The sequence below is a fragment of the Hippoglossus stenolepis genome, chromosome 6 (assembly GCF_022539355.2).
Source record: "Hippoglossus stenolepis isolate QCI-W04-F060 chromosome 6, HSTE1.2, whole genome shotgun sequence".
Classification (NCBI taxonomy): domain Eukaryota; kingdom Metazoa; phylum Chordata; class Actinopteri; order Pleuronectiformes; family Pleuronectidae; genus Hippoglossus; species Hippoglossus stenolepis.
Window position 1 is genome coordinate 26,374,314 of NC_061488.1, and position 23,788 is coordinate 26,398,101.

General features: G+C 38.9%; 3 protein-coding genes across 11 annotated transcripts in view; 2 read left to right on the forward strand and 1 right to left on the reverse strand.

Annotated features, from left to right (window-relative positions):
- The window catches only part of LOC118110834 (tumor necrosis factor receptor superfamily member 14), a 69,602-nt gene extending 51,382 nt beyond the window's left edge, over positions 1 to 18,220 (forward strand). For 7 of the 9 annotated variants that reach the window (XM_047340324.1, XM_047340326.1, XM_047340323.1 and 4 more), the window contains one exon: positions 120 to 3,737. The gene's annotated coding sequence lies outside the window, so the exon portion shown is untranslated. Of the gene's footprint in view, positions 1 to 119; positions 3,738 to 17,154 lie in introns of those variants that run through there. The other 2 variants (XR_007032790.1, XR_007032791.1) reach the window with 2 other exon arrangements.
- LOC118110833 lies at positions 5,616 to 8,811 on the reverse strand. Its single transcript, XM_035158947.2, has 5 exons — positions 8,761 to 8,811; positions 8,555 to 8,629; positions 8,431 to 8,457; positions 6,541 to 6,735; positions 5,616 to 6,466 (listed from the first exon to the last, which is right to left on the reverse strand). Exons 2-5 carry the CDS (start codon positions 8,613 to 8,615, stop codon positions 6,039 to 6,041), a joined length of 711 nt encoding a protein of 236 aa, XP_035014838.2. The 5' UTR covers positions 8,616 to 8,629; positions 8,761 to 8,811; the 3' UTR covers positions 5,616 to 6,038.
- Positions 16,559 to 23,788, forward strand: LOC118110832 (renin binding protein). The gene is made up of 11 exons (XM_035158945.2): positions 16,559 to 16,731; positions 18,239 to 18,344; positions 18,480 to 18,555; positions 18,646 to 18,721; positions 19,138 to 19,316; positions 19,910 to 20,137; positions 20,861 to 20,942; positions 21,072 to 21,247; positions 21,356 to 21,487; positions 21,786 to 21,873; positions 22,999 to 23,788. The coding sequence occupies exons 2-11, from the start codon at positions 18,244 to 18,246 to the stop codon at positions 23,070 to 23,072; spliced, it is 1,212 nt and encodes a 403-aa protein (XP_035014836.1). The 5' UTR covers positions 16,559 to 16,731; positions 18,239 to 18,243; the 3' UTR covers positions 23,073 to 23,788.

The window sequence follows — 23,788 nt, forward strand, 5'->3', positions numbered from 1 at the left end:
AGTTTGTTACTCTCTTTTTCACAGTGTATGTTCTGACTCTGTGTATATGTTCTCTGCTTGATGACAATACTTGTTTGCCAAAGGTAATTTGATTATTTAATTTAATATTTCACTAAAAGGAAAACGCAACTGGAGGAGAATCTGTGAAGATGATGTGATGAAAAGCAGCAGGTGAGACAGCAGCGTGTTCTACATTTAACTATTCATTAGTTGAGGACTGTCTAGAGCCGCTTTCAGACATGACCTAAGGAGGATGTCTACAGAATTGGGTCCAGACTCTCGCTGGTGTTTGTCTTTTACACAGCAGGAGATTCTATAAAACAACTGCTTTGTTACAAAGGGCACACAGCTCATCGTCTCACAGATGTCACTGCACCCAAACTACAGTCGGCTGCACGTGCCTCAACACTCAGACTTCATGATCCTCTCTGGAGAGACAGCTCACAGCTGAAACTGGACTTAATCATTTATAAGTGCTGGCAGAGCGGCATGATGGGACAAATGGCCACCCTCAGCATATGAACTGAGAGTATTCTCTTCATCTTTTCTTCTGTGTAATTTTCTTCACAACAGACACTTGTATTTTGGAAGGACAAGGATTATATAGTATATAATTGTGTTTCACTGTGTGTTATCGGCACAGTAGTGCAGTGTTGGCGCCTCACGTCAAGGTGGTTCCTGCTTCGAATGGCTCCGGCTCTCCCCACAACTCTTAAAAGAAAAGCAGTATAGATGATGGATGCATGTTTGTGAGTTGTGATATGAAATTTCATCAGAATCTAATGATCCGTTTTGATGATTCAAAACACTGTTCACAAACAAACTTTCAGTGTTTATGAAGCTTTACATATCTTCACGCTCAGTTAAGTGGAAGCAATATTTGAAAATACATAAGGAATAGCTAGCGTTATATTTTTATCTTTATAAATGTGTGAGTAAAGATTCTGTGTTTCACCTGTAAAAGGTTATGTGTTTGAAACATAGATGTCTCTTTTTAAACAGTACAGTGTAAAACTGGGGACATTCAGTGCAAATGGATAAAAACAGTATGCATGCACACAGAAGAAGATCTGATGTAGTACCAGAGTAGTATTATCTGTTACTAAGCAAGCTGTTACTAAGCAACCAACTACATAGTATTCATTCTGCTTCCTGTTTATACTGGCCCAGTGTGCATAACTGGTCACATGATCAATGTTTTCAGGGGCTCTTTTAATCTCAAAATGTTTTTGTACCATTTTGCTGCGGTTTCTGGGATGAAATATTTAAATGTTAGTTCACCTGACACCTTCAGATATAGGAGAGTTAACTGTAGTTAAAGTTTTAAAGTAAAAAAACTTGTTTCACTGATTATCATATTATTTTATTAAGCTCTATCACAGATCATTAATACTGAAGCAGCCGTGTAAGCTACAGTAATATACATTATTAACAGTTGTATATGCAGCGATGTTAGATATATTGTGAGAGCTTCTTTCTCTTTGGATCATTAAAGCATCCTCTTCCGTTAAAGACCATGAGTCGGTTGGCACCATAAATATCAGGAATAAATCGAAAATAAGATTAAGTTTGTTATTACTATGTAGTTCAAATACATGAACACAATTTTACACTTCAAAGTTTAATACACTTTTATTAATACAATTTAAATTGTTATTATGACCATTCTTGTTGTTATGAACATTCCTCCTACCGAGAGGGATGAAATGCTGCCACAACCAGGAAGCAGCAACAACCCGGGCTGAGCAATGAAGCCTATGCTGAAGTGCAAAAAGCTGCAGTTCACTGAGTGGCCACTTTAGTCTGGCTCCAAAAACGAGGCAATTCCCACTGACTCCCATGTTAAAAAGTCCCAGTCACTGAACGTGACCCGAGTCTGTGGAGAAGTTTTCAGTCACATATCGGATGAATAATACGGTTTGTTTTTGGCCTGACAGAAAGGTCGAAGACATCTGTGCTCCAGTTTCTGATGGTCAATAAAGTACCAGTATTTTATTTATGTATTAACAATGATTAGCAGGTATTGGTGTCCCTGTACCTGGCTTGTTAGCTCAGCTCTTCTAATTAGTCAGCTAATGAATTAGCCTCCAGGCAAGATATCAGCAGTAATGACGATGCTAACTGGAATGTAGGATTGTTCACTACTGTTATTAACCGACACAACACCGACATGTGATAATACTATTAAACTGAAGTGTGTGTGTGTGTGTGTGTGTGTGTGTGTGTGTGTGTGTGTGTGTGTGTGTGTGTGTGTGTGTGTGTGTGTGTGTTTGGAGAATAAGCTCCACCACGTTAGATATCTAATATTATGTCATGTGGTTTAGGTCGCCAAACTAGTAGTGCAATGGTAATGTAACCACGCCCTCTCTCTGTCCGCTGCCTGGAGGCGCCTCTCCGCATAGCACAGGACTCTGCGTTGTGTTTCTTATGGTGGTGGGGTGTCATGCGGGGAGAAGGAAGCACCGGACATGGGTTCTAAATTGCGGCTGAGACCTGTTTAGCCATTTATTGCTCCAACACCTTGCAGGACAGCAAAAGTAAACTCTTTTTAGAACATAAAACATATTTCAGTGCAACAGAACATATATATAAAAAAATACAACATATGTTGCCCAAAATAAAGGTTACTGTGCATTTAAATTAACTGCAGGGACCTCAACAAATTATTGACTGTCACAGTACAATGGTACCAACTGTACAGACCACTGCTACTATTGCAGTGGTCTGTAATCACACACAATATTTAAGGGCTAAACACGAGTGCTCACTATTAAAAACAACACTGCAGTGTGGCCTAACATCTTTCTAAACACAATATACCACCAGGTTAACAACATGGGTGGTTTTAGTTTAGATATATTATAATATTGAGAGCTGTCGTGAACACCGCTTACCTTGCAGGACAGCAAAAGTAAACTGAGAAAAGCTGCTTTGCAAATGGCCAAAGTCTCAGAGCTAAACAGTGCAAATGGCTGGATTTTCTAGAGGGTAAACAGCGCAACAGCGCTGCCCTGTGGCGCATAAAGGCTACTACCTTAAAGTAACATTGATGCTACGCTTGACTGTGTACGTTAATGTGAGTGACTTCAGCATTAATGTCATATTAGACATATTGTTTCAGAAATACCGTTGCAGCTGCTGCAGTGTGAAACTCGTTGAGCTGGAGTTTGTTATTGCGGCTGTACGGTAAATTAATGTGAATTTAAATAGTTTGATTGATAATATTATTACAACAAAGACATTATCATACTGCAGAAACCGATTTACTGTGATCGACTGAAACGTGGATATTTAATGTCACATCTGCATTTTAAGAGCAGCTGTTTAAAGTAGCATTACATCTCCTAAAGCTCTTTATTCAGAGTATTGGTGTTGATGTGTTTGTTTGTCAAATGAAAATAAATAATAGGAAGTGTAACTTTACGAGAATTGACGGTCACAGAGAAAACCTGAGGCTGATGTCCACCACCTATTTCCTAAACTGAAGTGAAGTGATTATGATCTGATGAACTTTGAAGTAATAAACTTTTACCTCAGGTGCTGCAGAGCTTAAATTGTTATATTATTTTTCGCTATTTGTTAATATTTGCTCTTTTGCAAATTTTCAGTTAATGCTTGTTTATACTTATAACCATATATATTGTTGTTTTATGTCCTATGCACCAACCACACCAAGTCAATTTCCTGTATGTGAAAATATACTTGACCAATAAAAGAATTGTGATTCTAAAAAGCAAGAAGCACATCTTGATAATTTTGTCACTGAAAACTTATAAATTTGTGGTATTTCTTATTTTCAAAACCTTGAATTGTCCTTCTAAATTTGTCATGTTTTCGGGTTGTCAGTTCATCCGTCTGTCCCATTCCAGTGCGATATCTCAAGAATGCCTTGAGGGAATTTCTTCAAATTTGATGCAAATATTCACTAGGACACAAAAAAGGAACTGTTACATTTTTGGTGCCTGGAGGTCAAAGGTCAAGGTCACAGTGAGCTCACGATCCTGTGTATGTGATAAGAGAGTAACGGTTTTGATTTCATTACATGTAGCACAGGGTCAAAGGTCACTCTGACCTCTCAAACACGTTTTGCCTTGTGTATGTAATATCTCAGGAACATTTTGAGATAATTCTTTCAAATTTGACACACAAGTTCACTTGAACTCACTAATTAACTGATTAGATTTCAGTGGCCAAAGGGCAAGGTGGCCTTAGAAACATGTTTTTGGCCTCTTGAATCACCTTGAGGGAATTTTTTCAACTTCTGATGAGTTGTCACTTTCACGCAAATATAAAGTGATATGGGTCTGGAAAAAAAAATTGGAAAATTTGTATTGTTTTCAGGAAAAGTGAGCCCATGTCGGTGATCAAATTTCCTACTTTCTTTTAGAAGATAACACAGCATGTTCAAAAATTAGATCCTGATCATTTCCTCTTTCCCACTGATAATTTCAGGCAGACTGCACGATGTAATTCTACTTATAGTTAGAGGGCAGATCATTCTTCTTGTACTGTAGAAGCTAGTGTATACTGTATATCATTCATAACTTTTGATCAAAACTCTTATCAGACACACATTATTCGGTGTCCTTTTTCTGACTACTTTAAAGTACAGCTGCCCAAAAGAAGAAAACGGAAGCAGATGAAGGCAGTGGAAAGGCACATGAATCGATTCATCACATCGTAAAGGCTGAACCAGAAGCTCTTAAGGATCGGAACTGGAAGAATTTGAAATTATACATTTATAACTGCATTATGGAACACAAAAGGAAATTAACACAAATAGTGGGAAGACTTGTTTTAAATACATTTCTCATAAAATGTCAAGATTTTCCACTTGAGCAGTCTCATGATGACACACGCTTTGCCTTTGATCAAGTGATGAAAATTGATGGCCAAATGGTGTGCCATGACATACTGCAGCATTCCATATTTTTCATTGATCAGGGACAGGCTGTAAAGATTGAGTCGTTATACTCAGGCAGGAGGAGAAATCACCCAGTTGCTGGTGCCTAAAAGTCGTCAGGAAATGGTTTTCCAGGCGGCTTATTACAACCCAATAGCTGGTCACATGGGATATGAAAAAACACTAAGCTGGATAATGTCCTGATTTTATTGGCATGGCATCCGCGGGGATGTGCGCTGCTGGTATGCATATGGAATGTCAACTGGTGAACCAGCCGGCCATCCCCATTAATAGGGGTGCCATTCGAGCGCATTGGTATGGATCTCATCGGGCAATTTCACTGGAGTATACGAGGATATCGATTTGTGTTAGTCCTGGTGGGTGAGATGTGAGAGTATAGTAGTGTGTGTGAGAGAGAGTCTACTGGTGTGTGTGAGGCCAAGAATTAATTATCCCTCGTAGGGCCTCTCAAAGATTCTTGCTGTTCAGTGTTCGTACTCTCACGGTTGAATGCAATTATTGGAAGTCGCTTTGGATAAAAGCGTCATCTAAATCATATGTAATGTAATATAATGTATTGTAATGCTCAGGTTCCCCTTCATTATTAAACACCACTGAGTTGATAAAGTGACAGTAAGACTGTTGTGTACTGAATGTAGAAATCACCTGAAGCAACATTGAACTTCTGTTTGTGAGGCAGAACTCTGAAGAGGAAGTATACATCCCTTTATTTCTCAAGATGTGTGAAACATGCTGAGGTGTGACCAAATGGAACTTTCAAGTCATGACATTTTATTGAAAGTTGTTATTATTTATTCAGCTTTACTCTGACAGAAAAAAGCCAGCATTGACTTTGAAAGGCTCTGATTTTCTGTTTACCTTTGCTATGTAACCCTTACAGTTATTAATAATAATAATAATAATAATCATTTATATAACACTTCTCAAAACAAAGTTAAAAAGTGCTGCACAAATAAAAGACATACAAGTAAAAATAGTTATAAAAAAATAATCACAATAACAGAATAAATAAATGAATCAAAACTCTGAAATTACAATCAACCATTACAATAATAAAAAATAGAATTGGCGTGACAGTAAAAAATATCTGAAAAAGGATTATATCTAGCTCAGTTCAGGCAGTTAGATAGTTTGAAAGTAAATCTGTAATTTTCATGAAACCACATAAACAAAAGCTAATCACCAGGGCGTTTCCTACCAGGACATAAACCAGTGTTGTGGTCCAGAAAGCAAACATATACACAGTTTTGTCACAGTAGGCCACTGAAGCCATGACAGGTTGTGCTTGTGAGGCGTTCAGGTGCTGTCTGTTTGTCTTATTGCTGATGTTGTCGAGGAACAAAGTTTGAATCAGCTTCCTTACGGTCTGGTTGTTGTAGACGATCCGGGTGTGGTTCAGGTTTGAAAGGCTCTGGTTCTCCAGCGGGAGGTCGACCTTGTTGTCAGGTGTGGGAGGAGCGTAGACACTGTTGTTGACTCTGTTTGGGTCGGGGATGTTCTTCTCATAGTTGGGTGGAAACACTGAATAAATCTGGAAACTCCCTGAGGACAGCAGGGGACAGAATGACTAAATGAAGGGATGGATCACAGTCAACGCATTCTCAAGTGTCACTTACCATAGAGGAACCAGATGAAGACAAAGAGGAGCAGGCTGATGATGCACACAGTCCAAAGGGTATTGCGCGGCGCTGCTGGACAGAGGAGCTTTGGCAAAGCAAACAGGCCTATCACCAGCAGGGCTGATATCCCACACACCATCACATACACTGGGATACCTGGTGCTGCTGGACACTCAAACATGTACACTGCACCTGTTTACAAAAAGTTTTATTACAAATATGTAAGTAGAGTGGCGTCATTTATTGATTGGATATGGAAATCTAGTCACTTGATTTGACCTTAATTTTAGTTTTGTATGCAAACAATGTATCACAATATTAGAAATGTACAATCACTGAATTCATTGTCATATAATTTTAAGTGTTACCACAACATTGCCATGATGAATTAATCAAATTGTGCTAACATTTTATCATGTCAAGATTTTAATGCATTTCTAGTAAAACAAAATTCTGGCCTTTTTCATTGGTGATTTTAATAATAATCTCTATAATGTCTTAAGATCAGGTTATAACACTGTTGGAGCCATTTTATTTTAGAACAAGTTTGACTATAGCTGACCAGCTGAGACTTATACTAGCCAGTGACGTCACACACAGCGGAATGAGGTTAATGAAACCAGGTGTGCGACGAGAGACAAAGACGCAGTAGAGAAACAGTTTTTCAACCGCACGCTCCTAAGTTTGTTGATTTTCGTTAATTACCGTTTGTTATTTTGCTACTTTGGACTCAGACATTATTTAATTACCTCATGCCACCTCATATACACACATCACACCACACGCAAGCATTCATCCACCTCGTCTCTGCAACGGGACCCGCAAGCAATTCAACTCACGGTAAGAAGACAATAAACATGTGCGTGTTGGAAGTCTCGTATGGCGTCTGACTGGCTTTAATATGAAAAGGAGGAACGGAAGCCAGAACAAACACCTAACTGGCTGAAACAAACCAATCAGAGGACACTATTCCGCTGCTGCGACAGTAATTTTTAACTTCATCAATACCTTAACACTAAACCTCCAGGTATGTTAAATTATGGAATCAATGTACTATCAGTTATCATTCCTCAGACTTAATTGTTAATTGCAACAGAAATGACTGTATTCTGCTTTTCTCCAGTGGCTCTTTCCTTCACACCAAATAAATAATAAATACTGAACAGTCAGGGGGCATCATAGTCATTGTTTAACTGTAAGGGAGGCATGTGTTTCCACAGCTGTACATACTAATCTATTCAGCATTAAAGGTCCAGTGTGTAAGATTTAGGTGAAAGGGATCTACAGGCAGAAATTGAATATAAAATAATCCTAGTGATGTTTTAACTAGTGTGTTTTATCTAATTGTACAAATTGTTGTTTTCTTTACCCTAGAATAGGTCCTTTATATTTAAATACGTTATATTTATATCGGGAGCGGGTCCTCTCTACGGAGGCCACCATGTTTTTTACAGTAGTCTAAACTGGACAAACTAAACATCTTTTGAGTTTTTATGACAACTTTATGACAACCTGCTACCACAGGTTCTCTTTCATGTTTGGAAGGGGAGGGTGAGGGGAGGCATATTTAGCTGCAACATGCAACTTCAGCACTAAATTCTACACACTGAACCTTAAATGGGGTGGAAATTTCAATTCAAGTAAACTTAACTTATTAAAATGTTGTATTATTGCACAGATTTTAAAAATGTATCCAACGTGTATACAGAGTTTTACTGAATATGAGCTGTTGTTGCCCTTTGCCCTATACAAATGTTTAAACATGTTGAGCAGGAAAAAAGATTTTAAAACATTAAAACCTTGCTAACGTTCCCCGCCACAGTTCAAGGTTTCTATAACTATAATATTCTCAAAATGTTCATCTATGAACAGAAATGGCCCACTTACCTAGAGTGATCTGGGCAACTGGGAAAGCTGTTGAAATAGAAAGGAGGCAAAGAGAAGATTCATATTCCCTACTTAATAACATACTTGGTCTCATTCTTTGCTTATTTTTTTTACGTTTACATACCTGCAATAAAAACACTTGCACAGAGCAAACCACATAAATAGACCCCCAAGTCCTTTGCCATCCTGACTCTGTTATCTGGGGTAAAAGAGAGAGACCCACTTCCTTAGCACAGGCAAACACTGCAAACTGATTAGTTATATAATATACAGACTTGTTTTTTGTGAGCTAAAATCAAGAGGTAAATGTTAGGGGGGAGAGTAGCTTACCGTCGGGCTTGTGCTCAGTCTGTGAAAACACCAGTTTGGGTTGTTAGCCAATATAACATGTCACAACTCTGAAGTGTTTCCCAGAAGACACTGAAGAACTTGATTGCATCACCTCAGGATGGAACATGTAAGAAGGGATTTTTCTCTGATGACTTGATATTACATTAACATTTCAGTGCAACTGTCCACAGTTGCTGCTGCTGTTGTTAGATTTCATACCAGGGGCAGAAATTGGACGGGAGTATCAGCCTTAAAAACTAGATATTCAAAAAGCCTATAGTCACCAATGCTAGAATAGTGAACTAATTTGGAACGGGGGTGTAATATTCAATTATGACAAGGTCATAAAGAGATCGGGTTAGCATGTCTCTGATGTTAGCTTTTCTCTGCAATCCTCAGTCCTTGTGTGTCAACCTGTTTCTCAATCTTTTTATGGTCGACTAAGACGTTTTCAGATATGACCTCCAGAAGATGTCCGGACAATTGGGTCTGGACTTTAGCTTTAATAACTATTTAATACTGTAAATACTGTGATGGAAATCTGGAAATACAAGAGGCTGGAAACACCAAAGTTATCTATGTGTATTTTAATAGGGGCTTTCTGCAGAAAGGATCAACACAGAGAGTCACAAGGATCTCAGAGTGAAGATGCAGGACACTCAAATGCAAGCATCTTATATAGGAGGACTAAGACTGTCTCTCAGAACCAGTTCAGACTGGTTCTGTAGGCGCAGGTTGAGAGAGGAATCTAAACACAGACAACTGATTTACATATGTTTCCTTTGGAGATAAGCAGACATACATTCAGTTCTTTGGAGAGTAAATAAGTGATAAAAAGGGTCTGACAGTTTTCAGGTCAACACAGTTCAGACCATAAAACAGTTCAGGTCATAAAGTATTTGGACAGGTTGTATATGTATGTAGATACAGGTCATAAAACTTACTTTTCAACTACAACATAGGTTTCAACCATACTTAGTTAATTTTTCCAGTACAATACTTTACTCTTGTTTGACTTGGGATGTTTCAATAATAGTATTTGTGGAAAGGGACGTTGACAACAAACAGTCCACACTTATCATTTTTATTTAAATGCACAGGAACAAAAGTAAATTCCAGTGGCTCGGCTCAGCCTTTGTCTCCTCAGTGTCTCTGTGTCTGTCTCCTCTTCAGTTGTCTCTCTCTCTGTGGCAGCATTCTCGGCTGCCTTTTTAAACCTGAGGAGTAATCAGCTAACAGCACCTATTACGTCCTTGGAGTAGCTGGAGGTTCCCTCTGGGTCACCTCCACAGTATTATTATTATTATCTTTATTCACTGAAGGTTATATCCACATATCCAGAGAACATATATCTCTTGAGCGTCATTTTTGTAGAGACAGTAAGCAGGACAGCATGTTCCTCAGCAGCCTCCATATCAATCACAACTGTGCTGTTGATAATAAAAATGTATTCACTGAACCATTAACTACATATGAGTCATTTCGTGCTGAACATGAGTCGAGATGTGTCAGTTCACCGTTTTCTTTCTGATTAGTGGTGCTTATACGCAACATAGGTATTTACCCTGTAGTCAGGCAGGAAGGGCAGGGCTGTGATATGTGCACGGCTGTGTTACGTGCACTGTGTCATACAATAGTGTGTGTGTGTGAGTAAGTACATGAATATAGATACATTATTGTAGTGAAAGTGTGTGTGGGTCACTCCTTGTGAAGCTTTTTGCCCTCCCCATGTTTGTCAAGTTTACTGTACTGTAAACACACCTTTCACATGTTGTTAGATATTTTATACAGTCTACGCAGTATGGTATGCTAACTAAATGCTAGCCACCATGCATGTCCACTGAGAGTGTGCTGCGCTTTTAAAAAGACGTTTACCGACGAGGCATATCAGAGACAAGTTCAGACACTGACAGATTCACTTCCAGTCACAGCAGCTATAGCTGGAGGGTTTTTGTGTTGGCTCTCTTGTACACAGGGTTGTGTATGGTTATGTGTTAATGGGCTGCTCTTAATTGGCTTTGAACCCCTATAAACTATATAGTAACACCTTACTGAGGGTGTGGCCAACAAAGTGTTTGCTTTCACCTGAAATTCTGAAGCTGGTGCCAGATCTAATGGCAGTGAGTATCGTATTCACGGCCTTTAAGACATGATGGGCCTCATTCAAGAACATTTTCATAATCTGAACCTAAATTTCTCCGATATTTGTTATTTGTTCAAATTATGTTTTTTTAGGAACATGACACATCAGATTCAGCAAATGCTTCTAACTTCAGAAAAGTGAGTAAGTGACCTACAGTCATTAAAAAAATAAGGACACACCATGAAAATGTGTTTATTTAACATATCTAAACATATGGACATTCTTCTCTTGCCAGTTGATGTCAAAGTACAGCCTCTGCCATCAGACTGAACAAGTTTGATTTTCATGGGATGTGTGCAGGTTTGCTATCAAGGAACCATCATTGCAAGACTGCTCTTATTTTTTCCCTCGACAGTATATAAACATTATGAATAACACCAGTTTCTATTTGAGCGAACATTCATGAGGATAACAAATTAGCATAACTAACACGTAATCCCTGTATATGCTGACTGACGTGTGGGTTGTACTGTCACTAAAATAAAGAACTGATTTGATATTAAAATTATTTTTTTTTAAATCACCAAGAGAGGTCAAGGACAAATCTCCATCTCTGATGGATGTAAAAAATACTTGCTAAAGGTGATGCTGTTTTCAAAAAAGAAGAGGAAACTCAACCTTGATAATAATAAATACAAAACAAAAAAACATCAAATCATAATTATGAAATTCGAAATTATGATGGAAAAAGTCACAAGTCATAATTATGCAATAAAAATCTAAATTATCAGATACTTTTACACAACAGTCAAAGTAGCAGCCCTTTTCGCAGGAATTTTCATATTCAGTTTAACACAAAAATGGACTGTGAGTATATAGACTACTTTAAACGTGGCTTTACAACAGATGAAATACCTCATTTGCTTGCTGATTCACATGGGAATGTCCTGAGCAAACACCCTTGAGAGGAATTTAAACAAGAAAAAGCTCTGGCTGAAGTGGCCACCTCAGACTTGATGTAGGAACACAAAATGGCCGTATAGTTTCCTTATCCACACTTTCTGATGAGAAGAACAGGTCCAACTTTTTATATCCTGATCTGGTGGGGACACAACAGCAGAAGGCTTAGCTGAGGGAATAAGGATGAAGAAAACAAAACCATAATTGGTGAAATGTAGTTGTTTAGACATGTAGATTGTACAATAAATTAAAACATTTTGGGGGAAGAGTAAGTATGAAAACATCTTACTGTCTGGTGGCTCAGGTGTACGAGAGGCTGGTCTGAGTGTAATAACATGTATTCTCCTTATTATAGACTAAATAATAAAGGAAAAATTTGGGGCACAGTATTGCATAAATGATCTTTGAAACAAAACAATAAAAACAGAACAAATAGTTTGATGGCATTATGAAGTAGAGTGGTGTTTTTGCTGGAAGCTGTGTTTTTGTCTTTGTTGTAAAACAACAAAATCTAGCTTAAGTGCCTCAAACAGAAATGTTCTCGCAGAAGTTAACGTTTTGTTTACATTATGTTTAGCTACGTTCAACTCACACATCAAACTCAAACGTTATAGCAATAAAGAACTGCAGACGCCACGTTACTTGAATGAAATTTTGGATTTCTCTAACTTCTCTGGATTGGAGATTTGTTGGAAACATTTGAGATAATGTAGATATACAAATCAACAAAACATATATGCAGATGTAGTCATTTTCACACTTTTTAATGTGGAAACGTTTATACGTTAAAATAAGAGTTATGGAAACATCGTACTGTGTGTAGGAGGGGCTGCTCTGAGTGTCAGTATGGGAACAACAGAAGGAACTGCTGAGAGAATAAGGATGATATAAAAAAGAGAATAGCGAAATGTCACAACACTTTACTTTACACTTTTGATTCTTCTTATAGACTGTACAATAAAGGATGTGGGTTCCTGAGAAGATCAATCTTATATCCTGTATATCATCAAAAATCATACATGAATCAAAATGTTGTAAGTGTGCCACGGAATAAAAAATTACAAAAAGCTTTTGTAATAATATGCCAGTAATATAAGCTACAGATACAGTAACAGAAAAGCAGAGATTGATGTCAGTCAATATAAAAAATTTGAGAAAAATATAAGACACTGTGACACACATATCTGCCGATCATTTATCTGGTCTTTAGTAAAACAGTGGCTTATCTTTGTTGAATAAAACAACTCACATGTGTAAATTCGTTGTAGATAGTTATCTGTTGTAGTTTGTTGTTTTTCAGTCACTGAAGTTGAAAGAAAAGTCGAGAAAAAGAGACAGAGATGAATCGGAACAGCGCCAAAATGTTCAGTGGCCTGGGTTAGGGTTATGCAATGTTAATTGCATTTCTCTGAGAACCAAGCTGAAAAAGGCCGTGTAACCTTTGGGGCTTTGGTCATAATTATGACTTTCTATCTCATAATTTTGACCTTTGAAGAAACAGCCCATTCCAAACAGGAAGGTTTACAATGGTTCAGCTCTACTAGTATATTTAAGCTTTTAATCTTGTTTCCTGATTTATTTTCATTTTTGGATTTCTCTATATTAAGATCTGAGGTCTGTACTACGAAGCGAGTTCAACATACCCAGGATATCTTAACTTAACCTAACAATCGCAGCCAGGCTAAGCGATCACATTAGGCTGGTTATCAACTCAGTAAGTCAACCCAGGTTTACCTCATCAAGATCTGAGTGCGTTCACATAAAAGAGGCGGGGTTTACTACATATGACCAATCACAGACATGGAAAAGTGAACTGGCAGCAGAGCCTCATATTTAACAACGAGGATCAAATTGTTATATTAGAAAAATTGGAGGAGAACAAACACATTATCCAGACTAAAGGAAACACAGTTACAGCTGCTAAATGCAGGAAGGACAGCTGGTTGTCAGAGTTGGTGAGGCAGTGGGACCCAGACGCAGAGTTTTAAACTAAGGAGTCTTTTAATGAAAGGAACAGGAGATCAGGACGGGAGCTCAGGAGACACAGGAATACAAAACACTGGAGAGCAGGACAGGAGATCCAGACAGGAGGACAGGAGAGGAGATTAGGACAGGTAGACACGAGAACACAACTACATACGACAACGATCCGACAAGGACAAGGAGAAGCACAGAGGCTTAAATACACACAGGGAAGGCAGGGGCAATTAGACACAGGTGAGACACATGAGGACTGGTGCAGACAATCACGGACAGGAAGTAAAGCTAGAGACGAGACACAAGAACCCAGACACTACAAAATAAAACAGGAAACAGAACCCGGAGTGTGAAAACATGAAACGCAGGAACAACTAAAACAGCCAGACAAACATAGAGGGATATATTAATAAACAGAAAACACTTCTTCAAAAAGAAGTGGACAAAATAACACTCAGAACACCAGACCATGACACTGGTAAAAGAAAGTTGTGTGAATGTGTAAGGTGACATTTAGGAAAAGAATATTACGTGACCACGACATAATAACGCGTGGGAACAAGATAAATAACTCAGGGCCATGAGATATGAATCTGTTCTTTACTAACAAGACCTGTAGAACTGAAGAAGCCTCTTGGACGAGAGATGAAACGTTTCACTGAATCACATGAAGTCGCCTAATGAGCTTTACTTTGACACACACTGTCTGCACTGACTCTGAGGACACACTGGGGTGGAAACGTTTGCAATTACTAGTCAATACAAACATATGTGTAGTGGTCAAAAGTTTGGGGTGACAGTTGAATGCCAATCGGGTTCACCACATATATCCAGAATAAACGGGAAGGGAGGCTGATGATTCCAGAAATAGACAATGTATTCAAGTCTGACACATGATTTCAAAAGACTGATCAAACAGCACAGGATCATGTGCAAAGTATGGAGTACTGGCCTGTACTTGATATAAATAACAGATTAAAAAGAGAGAAGTTAAAGGCTCCAGACCCAATTTAACAAAGCTAAATGATCATGTGTAAAACGAGCACAGCACACTTTAAGAATCCTAACACTGGTGTGATTGCACCAGAGGGTTATCACTGCATTGAAATAACAGAAGAGGATCTCTAGTTTACGGAGCCAATAACTCACCAATATTCAAGCCATTACACCAGGACTGCACAGTACCCGTCAACCATATTGCACGTTGCCCATAGAACAGAACAAAATAAAACAAAGAAACCAGAAATCAAACAAATTAATCAGAAAGAAAACTAATTCGAAACAAGGCCAAATAATCTAAATGAAATCTTAATGTGGGAAAAAACAGTGACCGTAAATATTCTGCCTGAAGGCAGCCCTATGAAACAGACATGTTGTATTAGGTCACACAATTATTAAACAAGGTTATCAAAATGTTTCAAAACATTAACAAACATAAAACACATTGTAGTGGAAAATTCAACTGACCAGTGTCTAAGGTATTGGAAATCCCCCTGACCAGGTGTCTAACTGCTGTGATACTGTCTACCTGACAGGATGGAACCCTTATTTGGTGGTGTCTCACTGCTATGACCTTGATCAACAGGGTGCATGCCCTTATTTGGTGATGTTTTTCTTCCAACTGCTACAGCGGACGGACAGACACAGATGATCTCATGTCTTTCATGTCTTTTTTCATATTATGTTTTATCAAAGGCCTCTTTGTATAAATTCTGGCTTTTGTGAACTTGCGGCCATTACATATGGACCTATTTTCATGTGCCATGACTGTGCGCATTTGGTATCTGGGTGACAGGATGTGCATCAGGAAACAGGGAGAGATTGAGATGTACTGTGTGTGTTGGCAGCGGAGATCGACTTAACCAACCAGACACTGTTTTAAACTTCCCTTATCCTTCCCTTCAAGGAGAGAGGCCACCGCACAACAGTGTAGTGTCACTTAGAGCTGACTGTTCGAGTCTCAGAGAGAGAGAGGGGAGGGAGGGGTGGAGGCTGTCACAAGGTAAATCTGTAAACTAGCTATGCCCCCTTTTCAAGTAAATATTTAATTTCATAGGATAAAGCTACTTAAAGGACAGGATAGAAGTATAAATCTATGTTTGGTTATCCGGCCGCTAACACATCCAGTACATCGATATCAGTAATTTAAGTAAAGAACAGTGTCATGTTGGTTATGTTCGGTTCCAGCAGTTGACACAGGTTTATCATCCCCTCTGATGAGAATCTATATCTTTCGCTAAGACACTTATCAGAGTAGGTCAAAGGATTTTCAGAGACTGCGGACCCTTGTCCTCCTCAGAGACTCTCCTCTCCACACCAGCTCCACGGGATCCTCGAAGAATGCTGATGTCAGGTTTCAAAGGAATTGATTGGTCAGTGGGCAGAGCTTTTATACTGCTTGATCTCTCATCTGCAACTTAACCTGCTCTGGAGCAGGATAGCGTTCAGCATGAGTTACCATGGTGATTTACCCTGATAAGAAGTGAACGGGCTTCGTAGGACCGGAAACCCAAAATGTACCCTGAAGTTACGCCCATACGCGCAAATCCTGCTTTGTAGTACAGAGCCCTGGTTGACTTATCTGTTTGTGTAATAGCCTTCACGTTTTCTTTTTTTTTAAGTGAGAATAATAAATGTTTGTCCTCTCACATTTCCTGGTAAATTAAATAACGGGCTAAGCCTTGTGCCTGTCTACAGATGGATTTAGTTGAGTAGGAACCATAGACTGTAAATAAAGAAGTAGGAACAGCGAGTCACTTCCTCCTCCACAGCCGGAGCTCACTGGTCATGTGATCAAAACTGAGCCGACGGGCTGAGACGCTGTGTGCGTGTGTGTTTAGACAGTGTGTGTGGTGTGTGTGTTTAGACAGTGTGTGTGGTGTGTGTGTTTAGACAGTGTGTGTGGAGAGACACTGCGCGTGTGGACACTGAGGGTCTGCAGGGATCTGGAGGTAAGAGCACTTGAATGGTGAGGTTGTTCAAACTGTGTTACTGCTGCAGACTGTGAACACTGTGGAAACACGGAACTGCTGCTGCTCACACGACAACACAACAAGCGGGGAGTTGTCGCTTTTTAACCAGACCAAGAAAACAAGAAACGTCTCGTCTTCGGTCGGACTAATGTCAAAAAGAGAACATGGCGAGTTTGCTAACTTTGAACAACAGAATTTTAGGGCAAGCACGAGACACGGTGTTCCTGTTTGTGTGTGAATGCGAGTTGAGCCGTTTTCAAAACAGAATAAAGAAGAACGATTAAAACGCAAAAATGTGTTTCTCAATTAAAAACACTAAAATACGTTATTTAAAGTTAAGTAGAGGCTTCTTTTGATTTATTGGGAAGCTACGGTGAACAAGGAACAAGTGAACTGTCAGAGGTGTGTGTGTGTATGTGCGCGCGTGCGTGTGTTCGTGTACGTGTACGTGTACTTGTTGTTCAAGAAAATAGACTATCAACCTTTAGCTTTTATTGTAAATCGTAGCCTTTGCGTTGGGAACCACGTGACTGGAAACTACAAGAACCTTTGTCAATATAATATTCAAATTTATCCCCATATATTTTTGTTTATTGATTTTTTTATATCGATGAACATAAGGGCATTTTGTATCATCCAGCTCCAAAGAGAGAAACGAAGATACCACTCCTTAAAAGAGATACACTTCTTTTGTTTGGATTTGTTCCCTCTTTAGGACCTTTTCCAGCATAAACACTGACATTGGACTGGTGTGAGTCGTGGTTAGGTTAGGGTTAGGATTAGGTATGAAGTTGTTATGGTTAAGGTTATGGTTAGGTATGAAGTGGTCATGGTTTAAATTAGGATTAGGTATGAAGTGGTTAAGGTTAGGGGTCAGAGGTGATTCACAGTTAGGGTTAGGGGTTAGTATGTGTGAAGGCAAGTTTGATCATATTGCAATTTGCACCATTCAAAGTGCTGTATAGAGGAACAGAATAATTAAAACGTTTTAAAAGAACTACATGAAAACGTTCTAGGATAAAAGACTAAAGTAAAACAAATAAAATAAATGGTCAGATATTAAAAAGAGGTTGTGATGTATTGGGATCTGTGGCAAACGATAGTGTTTCATGGCCTTCTGGAAAAGAACTGAAGTTTGATCCACAGGGAGCAGAGAAACTAAAAGCTGCTTCACTTTAGCTCAGTGTTGATTCTGGGAACACTGGGCAAACCTGTCCCACGACCTGAGGGTCTAGATGTTAAGTATAATAAACCCTAAATATGATAATAATTGGCCAACCTCAATGCAAATCTGAGTCGAGTGCATTTACTTACAAGGTAACTCTGGTTGTGAATAATAATATGCTAAATTTACCATTTGATTCCCAGTCTCTGTTCTTTTTCCATAAAATGCTGAGTATTCTCCGAACTAAGGCAAAAGCAAACCATGGAATCTCAGATACGATAATGTTCACCACAAACTGATTCCCCTGTTTTTTGCTGAAAGGAACAATGTCTGCCCTGAAGCTGGAGGAGAGTCGACAGCGGATTCGCACAGAACTTGATACTGTCGTGGACTTTTGGCTCAAATACTCTCATGACACTGTACATGGGTACTGTAGAAATTAATTTATTGCCTGCTCATATCTTTCTAAAGTGCAATAAACCTGAATACCAAGCAATAATATACAACAGTTTACGGTCTGTATCCTTGTGGTGAACTTTTTTTTCTCCAATTTCTGTTTTAGGGGGTTCTTCACTTGCATTGGGAGGGATGGAAAGGTTTATGATGAGCTTAAGTACGTCTGGCTGCAGGGTAGGCAGGTAAGTTTGGATACTTGCAGTGTAAAACAAACAATCCTCTCTATGGATTGTGGTCAGTTCTGTGATTGAAGTGGCTGGTTTATTTCATAGGTGTGGATGTATTGCCGCCTGTACCGAACCATGGATCGCTTCCGCAAGCCTGAAATCCTTGAAGCAGCCAAAGCTGGTAAGTAGAAACGTTAAGGCTAGTTCTGCTAATTGAACCTATTTAGTCAGAGCAGGTGAAAATCTGATTCAGAAAAGCACAAAAAAGATATGCGCATTAAAATGTCTGGACCTATTTTCTTAATTTAAATCCAGGTGACTGTGTCCGTTTCATTTGGTCGCCTGTCAATGCTGTCATATTCCCTTTGTGCATACCTGTGTGGTTTTTCACTGTCGGATACTTCACAACGTCATTAAAGTTTTTGGATTGAGATAGCCCTCGCGACAGAAAATTACATTATTCTTATTTTTTTGTTTTTAAGGTAGAAGAAGTCATCAGTGTCAGAAATTCATGTCTGAGAATACCTTTATACTCATCGCTAATACCAATTGTGTCTAATCAAAAGCTAATGTTACATTGTTGTGTTTGCATCTTAGGAGGAGTGTTCCTCAGGAGGTTTGCTCGTGTGTCCAGCAGCAGTGGTCAATGGAAATGTGCCTTCTGCTTAACAAGAGATGGTAAAGTGGTCAAAATTCAGAGGACTATATTCAGTGAGTGTTTCTACATCATGGCCATGGATGAACTGAGCAGAGTCACTGGTGACAAGGACATGCAGGTATGAATAAAAAATACTTTAAATTTATTTATTCGTATATGTGGTTTTTATACGTATGTGTCTCACATTTTTGATCATGCCACTGTTTAATCTAATCTTACATCTTATATAGAAAGATGTACTTTTCCCTCTACATAACAAGCTAGTTTCAGTATGTGACCAATTAAATGGTCATACCTCTTCAGTCTTAATATAGCAATGGACCAAAAACTGAAAAAAATGAGTAATGCCCTATTTGCATATGCTGTGAATAAGTTAAAACAATTCTGAAAGCCCATTTTCACAGATTCAGCATAAGCTAAAATTAATTTTAACAAATAAAGCAGTAATTATGCAAAAAGCCTATACTAAAGTTCAAGGTAATCCATCCTGTAGTTGCTAAGGCTACCTACCTCCGTAAAACTACGTTTTCGTTTGAAAACGCATCAAATCTGCTACAGATACGCCTGGCGTCCACACTTCTCCAGAGTTATAGAGCTGCCAGAAACTGTACTTAGCTCTGCTCTGTAGAAACCAGGCATTCAAGTTCAAAGTTTGATAAGAAAACTACAGTTAAACGCAGTGTCATGTCAACTCCTCTGCTGTGTTCCTAGCTGGAGGCTGAACAGATGATGGAACAGTTGATCTACTGGGTTCGAGTGGACTCCTCAGGCTTGGGCAGGCCCCAGCATCCTGGAGATGTTCCTACCAACAGCATGGCCATTCCCATGATGCTCTTGTGCCTTGTGCAACAGCTCACGGAAGGCCGGGGTCAGGCAGTGGTTCAGAAGTACAGAGAACTGGGCAGCTGGTGTGTACAGCAGATTCTACAGCACATACAGGTATGGACGCATAGGTCAGGCTTGATGCTGTCTGGTCAAAATGACTTGTCAGAATTATGTATTTACAACCAGGGCATTTTGTGACTGCTTAATGAACAAACCAGTTTCAGGTCAGTTAGTTTATGGTGTACATTCACATAAAGCTTTAAATATTTTTTTAATTAAATAAAATTTGATTGATTGATTTTGCACATTCTTGCAAAATAGGTGGTACTCAACGTAGTTACTATTCAAACTGTGAACCTTCTTGCTGTGATAACCACTGTGCCGTACTCTCAGTATACTGCAAATATCATTACTTCTCAGCAATGAAATGTAAATGAGCTTCAGGGGTTTAAGTAGTCGTAAGCACGACATGGAATTACTACATTTAGCTCTGATGTGGAGACTTCAGTTAAACAAAGTTTTCACCTGAATCCACTCGTATCATGTCACGGTCAAATGTGGTAATATTCTTAAAAGAAAATTACACTTTTATTACAATTTTATTTTCATGGCACCAGCCGTACTTTACTCAAATAATTTCAGCGATCTCTTAACAGGTTGTAAGTTAACACCCATGTCAGTCAAACAAAGGACACACTGAGCAAGGTTATGTTGTAGGGCTTTGGTGCTTTGTTTATTATTATTATTATTAATAATGTCCGGGTGATTTGGTTACAGTTTCACTTTGTAGCAGAAGATTCTCCCATTGATATGCTGTAATGTCTTTTCTTGGTACAGAGAGACGGCACAGCTATTTTAGAGAATGTGTCAGTGGATGCAGCAGAACTGCCAGGTTGCCAGGGCCGACTTCAGAACCCAGGTAAACACTGGACTGCTGACCAGTCAGCCAGATAAGCGCACAGAGAGTGCACGAGACAGCTGTTCTTATTTGCCTAACTCAACATTTTCCCTTTTGGCCATCCCCACATGCTAACCCGTGCTGACTCAGGCCATGCCCTGGAAGCAGGCTGGTTCCTGCTTCAATACAGTGCAGAGTGGGCGGATGAAGAACTCCAGAAGACCGCCATTAACAAGTTTGTGGAGCTGCCTTACCAGTATGGATGGGATAAAGAGCACAGTGGTCTCTTCTATTTCCTGGATGTGGATGGTTACTGCCCCACACAGGTGAATCAGTCATTTCAAGTAAACACATGATAGGATTTTTTAGACAGGTGATGCTTTTGCATTTTGCTTGTAATCATAGATTAAATAGGTGCTTATGTGTCTGACCAGTTGGAGTGGAGTATGAAGCTGTGGTGGCCTCACTGTGAGGCCCTCATTGCCTTCCTGATGGCCTACAGTCAAACCAAGAAGCCCGAGCTGCTGGACAGATTCTCTCAAGTTTACGAATATACCTTCAGTCATGTGAGTGTACACTACAGTGCCAATGAGGCACAGTAGGACAACTGCACCATTTTTTATTACTAGTTTTAAGATATTCAGCATTTTGGAAAATGCTTATTCTCATTTATGTGAATGAGATGTTTCTGATTAATCTCATTTCTGTGACGATGACCTGACTAACTTATTTTCATTTAAGATGGAAGCGATCTATCAGAAATGATCTCTGTCCATACTATCACAGCTGAAAACACTTTCTGTATCTGTATATTTGAATACACTGTAATATATCGTACATGTGCCTGATTTTGTTTCTCTGCAGTTTCCTGATGCTAAGAGTGGGGAGTGGTTTGGCTATTTGACACAAGAAGGGGAGGTGGCACTGGATTTCAAAGGAGGCCCGTTTAAAGGTGAGATCCTCATTTAGATGAAGAATAGACTGAATGCCAGAAAGTGACTAATTAAATTAAAACCATGAATGGAATTGTTTTTAAGCTAGCTACAAAGAAGTTCTGTCCTCTGTCAGGTTGGAGTTCTGTATGAATACAATACTTTTTAATTCAGAGTTTAATTCATTCAGAGTTGATCTGTGGCCACATTCTTTTAGCCAGTGTGAACATCAATCTCTGAGGGCATGCACAACTGATGCACCAAACGGGCGGAGGATAAGTGAGGCAGCAATGATGCGTATTCATAAGTATATCTCTGGCCTTTAAGTCTTGCAAGACAACTGAGGCTATGATTTGGTCAACTACTTTTCAACAAAAACAGCACCCCCTGCTGCATATCTGCTGTAGATGCATTGCCACTGCTATAGTACTGCACCGTGCTAAAACCACAAATGGACGACTAGTCTACAGAATGCACTGTGTTAACGAATGGTTTTGATCATCAACGAGAGGAAAAGTCTGAAACTCCTAGCTGTTACTAGTATAGCACATGTGGCTCTTCGCCCAAGTTGCAATGCTGTATAACAAAGGTTCCAGGTTTTGACAAGGAGGAATAATGTGTGTGCTATTAAACATAGTAGTTCTTCAGGGAATCAGGGGCACTTTTCTCAAAAGGTTTTTGCACCATTTTGCTGCGGTTTCTGGGCTGACATATTTAAATTTCAGTTTAACTGTAGTTAAAGTTTTAAAGTAAAAAAACTTGTTTCACCAATTATTATATTATTTTGTTAAGCTCTATGACACCATTAGATCATTGATACTGAAGCAGCTGTGTAAGCAGCAAGTGAAGCTACAGTAAAATAAATTAAAAACAGTTTTATATATTGTGAGAGCTTCTTTCTCCCTTTGATTTGTCTTGAGTTACGGCCTGGATGAATTGGATGTTCTCTTAACTAGGGAACAAAATAGGCTTGTTTATTTTATTAATACGTTTATTAATACAATAACGAGCAACTAAGGGCAAAATATTGAAATCTACATGGGTTAAACTTGGTGCCTCAGCCTCTGGGCCCCAGATGTTTTACAGTACAGCTGACGCCCCAGTGAAGGTCTGTAAGATAATTGTGTTTCTCATCTCTTTTTCAGGGTTCTTCCATGTTCCCCGTTGCCTGTACATGTGTGAGCGTATTCTTGATGATCTGCTGGCAAACAAGGACTGAGCACTCTGACATTGATTTCACAATAATTGGACTGAAGCTGATTTGTGATTCTGTTCACTAAGTCAAATCATCATAATCAGGTTATAAAGAAAAATTGCAGTAATATTCAAATGTGCATTTCTGTTGATTTACTACTCATTAAAAATGTATTGTTACTGACCGACTCATTAAATTTGTTGGTATATGATATTATGGCACCAAGAGGAAATTTGTGGTAAGCTAAGATTATGGCCACCTGACATCTTATTTTTTCCCCTGTAAGATACTAAAGAGGATATCCTACTGTCAGCGTTAGGTCATAGACATTCACACTCACACTTTACATCTACACCAAATGCATTTTACTGCTTCAGTTGGCCCACTACATGCCTTTTTCCATCATCAAGTTCCATCCCAGGATCAACACTGTCCCTTCTTCATCACACATACTAAAACATTAACTCAAAGAACGTGTCAGTTTAGGCCTTAATTCTACATGCTCACTGAGCTTTTGAGCCAGCTTTAAACACATTTTAAAGAACACATATCTGAATACAGTTTTTCAGTATACCAATTTGTTTATTTTAACATACTGGTGAACCTCAATGAATGTTACAGAAGTAAAGAAATCTAGTGTTTTACTGCTTGGCATTAGTACATTCACAGCAAAGTCAATGAATTGTGTTTTGAAATATTACAGCTGACAAATAAATGTGAAATCTTATGTACCCATTTAA

Bases quoted from the DNA above. Each gene is read 5' to 3' on its own strand.
- LOC118110833 (XM_035158947.2), bottom strand. From the start codon at position 8,615: ATGGCAAAGGACTTGGGGGTCTATTTATGTGGTTTGCTCTGTGCAAGT. The intron at 8,458-8,554 runs GTATGTAAACGT...CTATTTCAACAG, and splicing joins TGCAAGTGTTTTTATTGCAG to CTTTCCCAGTTGCCCAGATC. The intron at 6,736-8,430 runs GTAAGTGGGCCA...TTTTGTAAACAG, and splicing joins AGTTGCCCAGATCACTCTAG to GTGCAGTGTACATGTTTGAG.
- LOC118110832 (XM_035158945.2), top strand. From the start codon at position 18,244: ATGTCTGCCCTGAAGCTGGAGGAGAGTCGACAGCGGATTCGCACAGAA. The intron at 18,556-18,645 runs GTAAGTTTGGAT...TTTATTTCATAG, and splicing joins TCTGGCTGCAGGGTAGGCAG to GTGTGGATGTATTGCCGCCT. The intron at 20,943-21,071 runs GTAAACACTGGA...GTGCTGACTCAG, and splicing joins GGGCCGACTTCAGAACCCAG to GCCATGCCCTGGAAGCAGGC.